The following is a 12,009-nucleotide window of genomic DNA, read 5'->3' on the forward strand; positions in this document are numbered from 1 at the left end:
ACTAAACTTAAACACAAAATGTATTTAGATTTTGCTCGTAACTCCTACGCTAAAGCAACAACACCAGAGACCTCAACATAAATCATTCTTTTGCTTTGGGTATCCTAGATATGAGCTCAGAGAAAAGAGAGCACACTTCACAAGATCACAAGCCCCAAAACAAAGAAGACCATAGTTGTCAAACTTTCACTTTATAACTGCATCACTCTAACTCATCAGTCTTGGTTTCTTCGGAGAGTTACTATCTGGATCTGGTACACATAACGGGGCTGCAACAGAAGGTGCAAAAGGCACTGGTCCACCATGGAAACTAGTATTCCCATCTGGAGGAGCCCATGAGATAGGATTAACTATTACAACAATATATATGATTTTGTTAGTAATGAATAAAATTTTTGAGGCTAAATGCAGGAAGCTATTAGTTGATAATCTAACAAGAAACCAAGCAATTGGATAACAAATTTAGTAATCAGACTAGTAAAAGCTATGAATTGATAGAGATCAAGGACATTATAACATAGATTATATATGATATACAAAACAATGAAATAAAGACGACTTCAATTAAAGAGGAGAAGCAAATTATAGTAAGTTTAATTTGAAGTAGCTTCTAATGCAGACATTTCTTCTTGTTTCAAACTCACTAGTACTTCATTTCCATCCTCATTTTGGCTGTCCATCAAGAATATTTTCTTATTGATCGGTACACTTCCTAAACACACTCTTCTATGACCACCCCATCCATACTCCATCTCACTGATATGGAATTTACTCAAAACTTGTACACATCAACATCATCATCATCCCTTTCAAGTTGATTCTGAAGCGACTTAACTTTCTCAAACATTGTCGTTGACACTAAAATTTTTAGTTTCCCAATCTCGGCTGGAATACATTTCCTTTTCCTTCCTCAATTCACTAATCAATCTACGTAATTTGATGTCTGCAGGATCCACAATCTCTGGTGCCATAAAGAGGAAACTAGCATTCCCTTCAAACTCTTCTGGCATCCATTTTTTCATAATTGGTCTCAAATTCACTGATTTTGTGAATATGGATAGCCTAGTAGAATTGGATGCTATGCACTTGCAGCTTCAACAGAAGAAGGATCAATACTATTACTACTACTACTTTTTGTTCCTGATTCAGCCGCAATCATAGCCTTGAGGGAATTTATTTTAGACCGCGAGAAAAAGTATTTTTTCGATATGCAAGGATGGTTTCCTCTTGTTTTACTTTTAAGTATTGCCTCAGCTATTGAGCTACTTATGGGTGGAAAATGGGATCCTCCAACGAATTGAAAAGATGGTATCGGGGCACTTGGATTACGTGCCATAGTTGACCAGTGATGAATAAAATTAGCCATGCTTGAACCATCAACAACTTTGTGTGAGACACACACACTGATTGCTATTGAAATGTTTAAGTTGAGCTACGACTAAATTTTCTTTGGATGGGGTCCAAGGTAAGTCTCTTGGGAAAACTAAATCTTCGGCCTCAGTTCTACTTCGATTAAAATTTTGTGACATTGGACAATCTATTTTCACTTGAAGAAACTTGGCCCCCACGTCATTGCATTTGACATGGAGACCGTCATCTCTAATTGTTCCAGCCAATGGATTGTATGAAGTAAGAGCTCTTGAGAGGGAATTCTCAAGAATTGTAGAGATATGAATAGGATTGTATTGTTTTGGGAAGAACAAGCCATATGACATGTAAGGACATGGATTAAGTATATCAAATATGGAAAGCTTTTGAATTCTATGAATCAATGGGGTTGGAGATGATGGTTTAATGATTTTTTTGGAAATCAAATCAAGTCGTGGTGAAGCCATTTTTCTTTAGGAAAAGAGACTTGTCTACCTTTTGTGCCCTCTACAATAGACCTTGAGTGCTTTTCTATATGTGGTTTATGGACCAACTAATAAATTAAGGGGTAGGTAGTTTAAACGTGAGTTATGCAAGTATTATATCACGTTTGATAGTAAAAAAAAGGTCCAAAATGGTCCTTTATCTTTGAATTAAAAATCAAAGTAATCCTTATGTTTTAAGGCGAAGCACTAATAGGTTTAAATAATTGGTATACTTTTGCTAACCTCCGTCTAAATTTTAACCGGACTTTTATTTGTACGTCAAAAAAAATTTCTCCCCAAAACTCAGTATTCCTCGTCTCTTTCTTTTCCTTATGAAATCAAACTTTTGATTTGTCTATTCCCCTTCTTATTCAAATCAAACTTTATTTCGTTATAATCGGAGCAAGTAGAATGAACTATATGGCCAAATTATCATTGAGACAATTGATCGAGCACTTTCTGTGCAAGAAACTTCCTTGCACATATAGAAGACACCAATATGCATAGCACCCTCCTCAAATTTAAACAATCGCTCCATAAGACATTGAAGAAGACTTGATGACGATAAAAATTGTTTGGCATTCATAAAAAAAAAAGAATTTTATTCTTGTCCCAGATTTCCATTAAAGGGAGATACACAAAAAATAAAAAGGAAAAGAATATATTCTTCGAAAACAAAAATGTAATCGAATAAGTTTTACTTCTCCAAATATGAGTCTTTTGATTTTGATTTTATTTGACTCATAGAGGAATCATAGGTGAATCAAAGTTCTCAAATTATGGATGGCTACTATTTGAGCGAAAGAAAGGGAAGATTTGGTTAGCTATGGTGGAAACCTTTTTAACTTGCAAAATAGAAGTCTGTTAAAAGTTCGACGGATGTTTGCAAGGGTACCAAATATATCTACACTCCGTTTCAAAAAGATTGATTTACTTTGACTTGGTACGGAAAATTTTTTTTTTTAATTTTGTTGTTCTAAATTAAAGTTATATCAAACGTACCAAAATGTCCTTTAATCTTGTGGTCTTATATATGCCACGTGGAAAGTTAAAGTTAAAGTATTGCCAAAAAAAGAAAAAAGGTCATTGTTTTTTAAACAGACTAAAAAGAAAATAGAGTCATTCTTTTTGAAACGGAGAGAATATTAATTATTGAAACATAGAGGACTATTAGTGCTCTATGTTAGAAACACAAGAATTTACTTTGACTCTTAATTCAAAGTTAAAGGACGACTTTGATCCTTTCCTATGTGGTACTAGATTAATTAAAAGGTAAAATATTCATGAATAAAATTAATATGGTGTTTGATTTCCAATTTAGAAATATGTACAAACTAATATATATATAAATTATGAAAGACTCTATGTATTACTATTTAGTCTATCTTATTAATGATAGAAGGTGGAATACTTGCATAACTCTAACGAACTATCAAATGATCCTTAAGATACGTATTGTTTGGACTTTGATAGCTATATAGAAGAAATATTATACATAATACATGTAATATCATATTTGATAGTTGGTTAGGACTATGTTTAAAATTCAAAATGATGTTTTATTCATAATTTAAAAACATGCATAGCTCCATATGTCCCGTTTTATATGGCTTTTTTTTAGTCCGCCCCAAAAAGAATGTCAGCTTACTATACTTAGAAATAATTCTTGTATAATTTACATAAATCCATAGTGTAAAGAGTAAATTACATTTTATTCCTATTTTTTTTCTAATTACAATTATCCCTATAATTTTATATCTTCCACAAAAAATTAAAGAGTATCTCAGATACATTATAACATAAATTAGATACATTAAAAATTAGCATGGATACATTATAAAATAAATCGAATACATTAATATGTAGTTCGGATACATTAATATGTAGTTCTGATACATTTAATACATTAGGAGAGAAATAAAAGATTTTAGAGGTTTTTAGAAATAGAAAGGGATATTGGAAATAAGGGAAATACCTTTTTACTCTTAATAAAATACCTTTTTACTTTTAATAAAATGATTTTCAATCACACAAATATATATGTATTGTTCTAGATCACAAGTTTGAAAAGTCATTTTTTTAAAGCACAATACGAAGTTAAACATGTCACACAAAATAAGATGGAGAAAATACATGTATAACTAAATCTTGCCTAACTAGTTACTACATCAAATAATATACATCGTACCTAACTCTAGCCACCTAACTAGATAGAATTAATTATTTAGATCTCTATGAGCGGATATTCGGTATATGTCATGCAATTAGCGGCTAATTATGTATCTTAATTAGTAAAGTTAATCTACTTAATTTGGCAAACCTATTTTTGATAACTCATTGATGAAACTGGAACCGCTAACATTTTAATTTTTGTTGGCTATGTTACCGGCGAAATTGATTGTTAACAGTAAATTGAATGGTGGTCTTCATATAAAAAGGATCGATGAATTTAACTTTGTTGATACAAAACATATTTGCATAGCTTCTCCATGACTACATTGTTGACGAGCTCAAATGTTGCATTGAGGTCCTTTAATGACCTCAACCGATTAGTCCAATTACACCCTCGCACTCAAAGGGTCCAGCTGAGGTGCAAACTTGCTGGTGACATCGAAACAGATGAGTCCCGAATATTACTGGAGGGTGTTGTTACAAGTTCCGCTAATTATGTTCCATTGACACCAATAAGTTTCTTGGAAAGAGCAGCAAATGTTTTTGGTGATAAAACTTCGGTTGTGTTTGGGTCTAGTGTGAAGTATACTTGGGAAGAGACACATTCTAGGTGTCTTAAACTTGCTTCTGCTTTGGTCCAACTGGGGATTTCAAAGGGAGATGTGGTAAGATTTCAGTTTTTTTCATTCATTTTGTTCAAATTCAAGATTTATTTTCGATATTGTAAAATAAATTTGAACAATAACTATTGCAGGTTGCAGCTTTGGCTCCAAATGTACCAGCAATGCAGGAGCTGCATTTCGCAGTACCAATGGCGGAAGCAGTTCTCTGTACATTAAATACTCGTCTTGATTCATCAATGGTTGCTCATTTACTGAAACATTCAGAAACCAAGCTAATATTTGTTGATCAACAATTGCTCCAAGTTGCTCAACAAGCACTTTCTCTTCTTTCAAAAGACAAAATTAAAACTCCAATTCTTGTGCTAATACCTGAATCTGAGAATTCCTCTTTGACATATGACATTCACGAATACGAAAATCTTTTGTCAAGTGGGAGTAGCAATTTTACAATAAGATGGCCAAAAAGTGAATTTGATCCTATCAGTATCAATTATACTTCCGGTACAACGTCCTCACCCAAAGGGGTCGTGTACAATCACAGAGGTGCATATCTCAGTTCTATTTCTACTTTCCTATGTCATGGCATGGGTCCGATGTCAACGTACCTTTGGACACTTCCAATGTTTCACTGCAATGGATGGTGCCTGCCTTGGGGAATGGCTGCATTTGGTGGCACAAATGTTTGCCTTAGACATGTCTCTGCAAAAGATATATTTGAAAGTATTTCTATCAACAAGGTCACACATATGAGTGCAGCACCAATTGTCTTGAGTATGATGGCAAATGCTTCACCGAATGACAGGAAACAACTTCCCCATAAGGTCGATATACTGATAGGCGGTTCACCACCGCCTCCACAAATTATTTCCAAAATGGAACAACTCGGATTTGGAGTATCCCATGGATATGGACTAACAGAAACTTATAGTGCTGCTACGAGTTGCTTGTGGAAGCCTGAGTGGGATTCTTTGGCCCTGGAGGAACGAGCAGCGCTTAAATCAAGACAAGGGGTGCAAGTTCTTTGTATAGAAAGAGTTGACGTTAGAGACCCGGAAACCATGGAAAATGTTCCAGCTGATGGAAAGAGCATTGGTGAGATTGTGTGCAGAGGAAATACTGTGATGAGTGGATATTTGAAAGATGTTAAAGCAACTGAAGAAGCTTTTAAAGGCGGATGGTTTCATACTGGTGATGTTGCAGTGAAACATCCAGATGGATATATAGAAATTAAGGATCGGCTGAAAGATATTATAATATCTGGAGGTGAAAACATAAGCACAATCGAAGTGGAAGGAGTTTTACATAGTCATCCTGCAGTTGTTGAGGCAGCAGTAGTCGCACGACCAGATGATCATTGGGGACAAACACCTTGTGCATTCGTGAAGCTGAAAGAAGGGTCTGAAGAAATAACTTCAGATGAAATAATTAAATATTGTAGAGATCATTTACCACATTACATGACACCTCGAACAGTCTTATTTGAAGATTTACCAAGAACTTCAACTGGCAAGGTACAAAAATTCATGTTGAGAGAGAAAGCAAAAGCTTTGGGCAGTCTTTTCAGCACTGAAAGAAAAGTGTAATAAGTACTACTTTTTTGTTCATTCAGTACTGGTATAGCTGTTTCAACCATAAAAAGAAAATATAATATCATTGTGTTATGTTTAAAAAGCTATATATGTATCATTGTGTTTCAACCGTAAAAAGAAAATATAATATCATTGTGTTATGTTTAAAAAGCTATATATGTATGAAGGAAGCATTAATTAGTTTGCAGAATATTGTCTTATTGATCGATTCGAACATTTGATTACAATGAAATAAAGACGACATTGAATTAAAGAGGAGAAGCAAATTCTAGTAAGTTTGATTTAGTTTCCAAAGCAGAGATTTGTTGTTGTTTCAAACTCACTAGTACTTCAATTCCATCCTCAGTTTGACTGTCCATCAGGAATATTTTCTTATTAATGGGTACACTTCCTAAACACACTCTTGTAGGACTACCCCATCCATAGTCCATGTGCCGAAAACTGAATTTACTTAAGCTTGTACACTTGTACACATCAACTTCATCGTCGTGATCCCTTTCAAGTTGATTCTGAAGCAACTTAACTTTCTCTAACAGCGTTGACATTAAATTTTTAGTTTCCCAATACATTTCTTTTTCCTTTCTCAGTTCACTAATCAATCTATGCAATTTTATATCTGCAGGATCTGAAATCTCTGGTGCCATAAACAGGAAACTAGCATTACCTTGGAACTCTTCAGGCAACCATTTCTTCATAATTGGTCGCAAATTCACTGATTGAGTGAATATGGATGGCTTAGTTGAATTGGAAGCTATGCACTTGTATACAAATGCACTTGCAGCTTCAACAGAAGAAGGATTAATACTACTACTTTTGTTTCCTGATTCAGCTGCAATCATAGCCTTGAGGGAATTTATTTTAGACCGCGACAACAAGTATTTTTTCGATATGCAACTATTGTTTCCTCCTGTTTTACTTTTAAGTATTGCCTCAGCTATTGGGCTACTTACGGGTGGAAAATGGGATCCTCCAACGAATTGAAAAGATGGTATCGGGGCATTTGGATTACGCGCCATAGTTGACCAGTGATGAGTAAAATTTGCCATGCTTGAACCATCAACAACTTTGTGTGAGACACACACACCGATTGCTATTCCTCCGCAATTGAAATGATTAAGTTGAGCTACGACTAAATTTTCTTTGGATGGGGTCCAAGGTAAGTCTCTTGGGAATACTAAATCTTCGGCCTCAGTACTATTTTGATAAAAAATTTGTGACATTGGACAATCTATTTTCACTTGAAGAAACTTGGCCCCCACGTCATTGCATTCGACATGGAGACCTTCGTCTCTAATCGTTCCAGCCAATGGATAGTATGAAGTAAGAGCTCTTGAGAGGGAATTCTCAAGAATTGTAGATATATGAGTTGGATCATCTGGGAGAGCAGGATTGCCTTGTTTTGGGAAGAACAAGCCATATGACATGTAAGAAGATGGATTAAGTTGATCAAATATGGAAAGCTTTTGAATTCTATGAATCAATGGGGTTGGAGATGATGGTTTAATGATTTTTTTGGAAATCAAAGCAAGTTGTGATGCAGCCATTTTTCTTTAGGAAAACACACTTAGCTTGTTTACCTTTTGTGCACTCACTCTATTTTAGGCCTAATTGGGTGGCTCTTTATATGCATATGTGGTTTAGGAACCAACTAAGGAAAGAGTTGTTTGACAAAGTGTATTTTAGACTGTCTTGTCCATTTTTAAATTGATACACCTATTGAGGAAATAATAATTGACATAATAGGTTTTTCATTTTACGCCAATTAATTATGAAGTTGATGAATTAAAAACTTAGGATTTTCAACAAGTTTTACATTTTTCAAAATAATTAATTGAGGTTATATATAAAAAGTAAACAAAAAATTGTTCTTTCTTGATTTGTGAGTCTTTTTTCACCTATGTATATTCAATGTTTGTATTAGTTATCAATAGTCATACACTTCAATTTTTAAAGGTAATAAATATAAACATTATGAAAGAGTGTTAATTAGCTTTAACAGATATTAGTTAATTATTATAATTTAATGTCAATATAGGCTTGACATTACCACTAAAAATTATTTTTGGAGTAGTGTCTATTTAGTATTAAGATATGTATAACTAATACATAAAATTCATGGTATTGTAATGCAAAGTATTTTAATACATGCCTTATCATATGATTAAAGGCGCAACCGTTCTTCAAAAAAATTTCAATGTCGTTGTCACCGTATTTGTAAAGGGTACTATTTGATAATTATACCGTATTTGGAAAGGGCACTATTTGATTATTATACGAGGTATGTTAATTTTAAATGTAAAAAATAACTTTTACATAAGTAATGTCAACATAACCAATACCATCATTACTAATTATACATTCCAGAGTGGACCATTCAACAATATTAATTATTATACACTCTGTTAGTGCATAATATTTTAATATTTCTCGTTGGCATTTCATTGGCGTGCAAGAACGTTTTTCTGTAGTGATCGATCTTCAAAGTCAGATAGGGAACAGATCTCATATTCCCTTCTACAAATCGTTTTCATTAATTAATGCTTTAACTTTATGAATCAAAAGTTGACATGCAAGAACGTGTAAAGGCAGACAGCTTTCATCAATTGAATTATTAAACTATACTATAAATATATATAGAATATATAGGGACCAGATCTCTTAATTGAGATATATATGGTTGACTAAACATAGATATGTGGGTTATACGTGTAAACATAAAGTCAAGAAAATCTCGCAAAAGATTTGAAGATATTTTCCCAAAGACTCAATTTTTTATTATCTGAATATCCAAATATTATTTATATAAGGCATGTGTTATACTCTTTTTTGATTCTGTGTGTTGGGGTTGTTTTAAAATGTTTTTAATATCCAGGGGTTTATGAAGGAATATTGATTGTATTTAAGTGTTAACCTAATAAGGGAATACATGCGAGATATATATAGGAGATATAGGAAGGAGTACTAATCCTAATAGGACTAGGATTAAGGAGTACTAATCCTAATAGGACTAGGATTAGTACACAGTAAATACTAATATTATTTAATACTATTTATTTAATACTATCTGTTATTATCCCCCCTCAAGCTGAGCTGAGCGGAAGCGAACGGAAGCTTGGAACTGAGGTAATCGTGCTGTCGGCTCGGGAGAGGCTTGGTGAGAATATCAGCCGGTTGTTCTTCAGTGGGTACATACTGCACAGTCATGGTGCCGGCCTGAACTTCATCGCGAACAAAGAGACAATCGGTATCAACATGCTTCATTCTGGTGTGTAGGACGGAATTCTTGGCCACACAGATGGTTGATTTGTTGTCACAATAGAGAGCAGGAACAGTGTGAGTGGCGCGGAGTTCGCGAAGAATATATGTGACCCACATGGTCTCAGCAGCAAGAAGAGCAAGGGCGCGGTATTCAGCTTCAGTCGAGGACCGAGAGACCTTGGGTTGTTTTTTTGTACACCAGGAGATCAGGTTCGGCCCCAAAAAAACGAGAAACCCCGATGTAGATTTTCTGTCATTTTTATCATTCGCCCAATCTGAATCTGAGAAACCCCGAAGCTCCAAGTCCCCGGGTCGAATGAGTAAACCACGACCAAGAGTGCCAAAAATGTACCTGAGAATGCGTTTTAGACAATGGTAATCATGTTCACTTGGTTGATGCATGCGCTGAGCAACTCGGTTGACAGCAAACTGGATGTCAGGACGGGTAATGGCCAGATACTGTAGAGCCCCAATGAGGCTGCGGAAGTGGGTGATATCGGCAAAGGGGGTGTCGGCTCCATTCGTAGACGAAGAGACTGCCATCGGTGTTGGTTGACTGGTGCATTTTTCCAGTCCAGCTTTCTGCAACAGATCTCGAGCATATTTTGACTGATGAAGAAACAAGCCGCTGCCTGTCCGAGAAACCTCCATTCCCAGAAAATAATGTAACGGGCCAAGGTCCTTCATTTTGAAGGTAGTATGCATAGCTCGAGTGACATCCTGAATGAGAGCTGCAGTAGAGCCTGTAATAATGATATCATCTACATAGACAAGAAGAATGACTGTACCGTGTGCTGAATGTCGAGTAAACAGACTCGTGTCGTGTACGCAACACGTGAAGCCGAGTCCCTGGAGGAACGTTTTCAGACGTGTGTACCAAGCACGGGGGGCTTGCTTGAGCCCATACAGAGACTTCTGGAGTTTGCAAACATGTTGAGGGAAGCGGGGATCAACATAGCCCGGTGGTTGCGTCATGTAGATAGTTTCATCAAGCATGCCATGAAGAAAAGCATTGGAAACATCCAACTGATTGATGAGCCAATTGTTGCGCACGGCGAGTGACAGTACCAGGCGAATGGTTTCCTGCCGAATAACAGGACTGAATGTCTCGGAGTAATCAAGCCCATACTCCTGATTGTAGCCTTTAGCAACCAAACGAGCCTTGTACCTGGAAATACTGCCATCCGCATTGTGTTTAATTTTGTACACCCATTTACAGCCCACTGGGTGCCGCCCATGGGGCTTAGGTACAAGAACCCAAGTTTTCTGATCAGTCAAAGCCTTAAACTCGTCATCCATAGCATGACGCCAATAAGCATTTTTTGAGGCAACAGAGTAGGTTGTTGGTTCACTATCGGGAAGGGGTGTATTTGGTAGTATGGTAGCCTGAAAGGTTTTGGGTTTAAAGATACCGGCTTTGCCACGGGTTAACATGGGATGAGTAATGGGGAGTGGCACGGGCGTTGGTGATTCGGGGGTGGCCGGGAAGGACCCAAAACGGATCGGGCTGGAGATGTTGTGGGTATGGGGTGATTCGGGTTGGTTGTGGGTGTGGGTGGTGGTTGCGGGTGTATTGTGGGTGACGGTCGAAGGGGTGATGAGGGGTGGTTGGGTAGTGGGTGGAGGTGTGGGGGAAGCTGGTGAGGGACCCTGTGAGTATGTTGGAAAAAGGGGAAGGACGTCAATGAATGATGTATTTGTGGAGGAAATAGACTCGTAGGGAAACTCATTTTCGACAAATTTGACATGACGAGATATGTAGACTTTATGAGTTTGTGGGTCAAGATAGTGATAACCCTTGGAGGTGGGATGATAGCCCAAAAAAATACAAGGACGGGATCGGGGTTGTAATTTGTGAGTAATATGAGGGCGTAGCCAAGGGTAGGCAAGACACCCAAAGACGCGGAGGTTGGTATAATTGGGAAGTTCTTGGTAAAGGAGTTGATAGGGTGATTTGTTGGAGAGAGTGTGACTGGGCATTCTGTTAATGAGGTAGTTTGCGGTGGCTAGAGCTTCTACCCAAAAGGAGACAGGGAGATGAGATTGATGTAGAAGAGTAACCACCGTTTCAATGAGATGGCGATGCTTACGCTCAGCCACCCCATTCTGTTCGGGAGTGTATGGACAGGAGGTTTGATGTATAATTCCCAGGGATTGCAGAAACTGGCCAAAGATGTTATTGACATATTCCTTTCCATTGTCACTTCGAAAAAGTTTAACATGAGAATTGAATTGTGTTTTGACCATTTTTTCAAAAGTGACAAAGGTGGTGTATGCCTGTGATTTGTGTTTTAGTGGGTACAACCAAGTGTATTTTGTAAAATCATCCACAAAACAAATATAATAGCGAAAACCAGCAAATGAAGGAACAGCAGTAGGACCCCATAGGTCAGAATGAATAAGTTGAAAAGGTGCAGTTGTACGCTTCTCAGATAAAGTAAAAGGTAATTTATGAGATTTAGCAATTGAACAGGAGTCACAATTGTTTACATGAATGGAAGAAAAACCTAATTG

General features: G+C 36.5%; 2 protein-coding genes and 1 pseudogene across 2 annotated transcripts; 1 reads left to right on the forward strand and 2 right to left on the reverse strand.

Annotated features, from left to right (window-relative positions):
- Positions 1-564: 564 nt before the first annotated feature.
- Positions 565-2,707, reverse strand: LOC107025635 (annotated as a pseudogene).
- A 1,474-nt stretch (positions 2,708-4,181) lies between these two features.
- On the forward strand, positions 4,182-6,377 carry LOC107026590 (probable acyl-activating enzyme 1, peroxisomal). Its single transcript, XM_015227624.2, has 2 exons — positions 4,182-4,690; positions 4,780-6,377. Exons 1-2 carry the CDS (start codon positions 4,343-4,345, stop codon positions 6,229-6,231), a joined length of 1,800 nt encoding a protein of 599 aa, XP_015083110.1. The 5' UTR covers positions 4,182-4,342; the 3' UTR covers positions 6,232-6,377.
- A 37-nt stretch (positions 6,378-6,414) lies between these two features.
- Positions 6,415-7,965, reverse strand: LOC107026591 (acylsugar acyltransferase 3-like). The gene has a single exon (XM_015227625.2). The coding sequence runs from the start codon at positions 7,779-7,781 to the stop codon at positions 6,486-6,488; it is 1,296 nt and encodes a 431-aa protein (XP_015083111.1). The 5' UTR covers positions 7,782-7,965; the 3' UTR covers positions 6,415-6,485.
- Between the last annotated feature and the right edge of the window lie 4,044 nt (positions 7,966-12,009).

This window comes from Solanum pennellii, chromosome 7 (genome assembly GCF_001406875.1).
Source record: "Solanum pennellii chromosome 7, SPENNV200".
NCBI classification, from domain to species: domain Eukaryota; kingdom Viridiplantae; phylum Streptophyta; class Magnoliopsida; order Solanales; family Solanaceae; genus Solanum; species Solanum pennellii.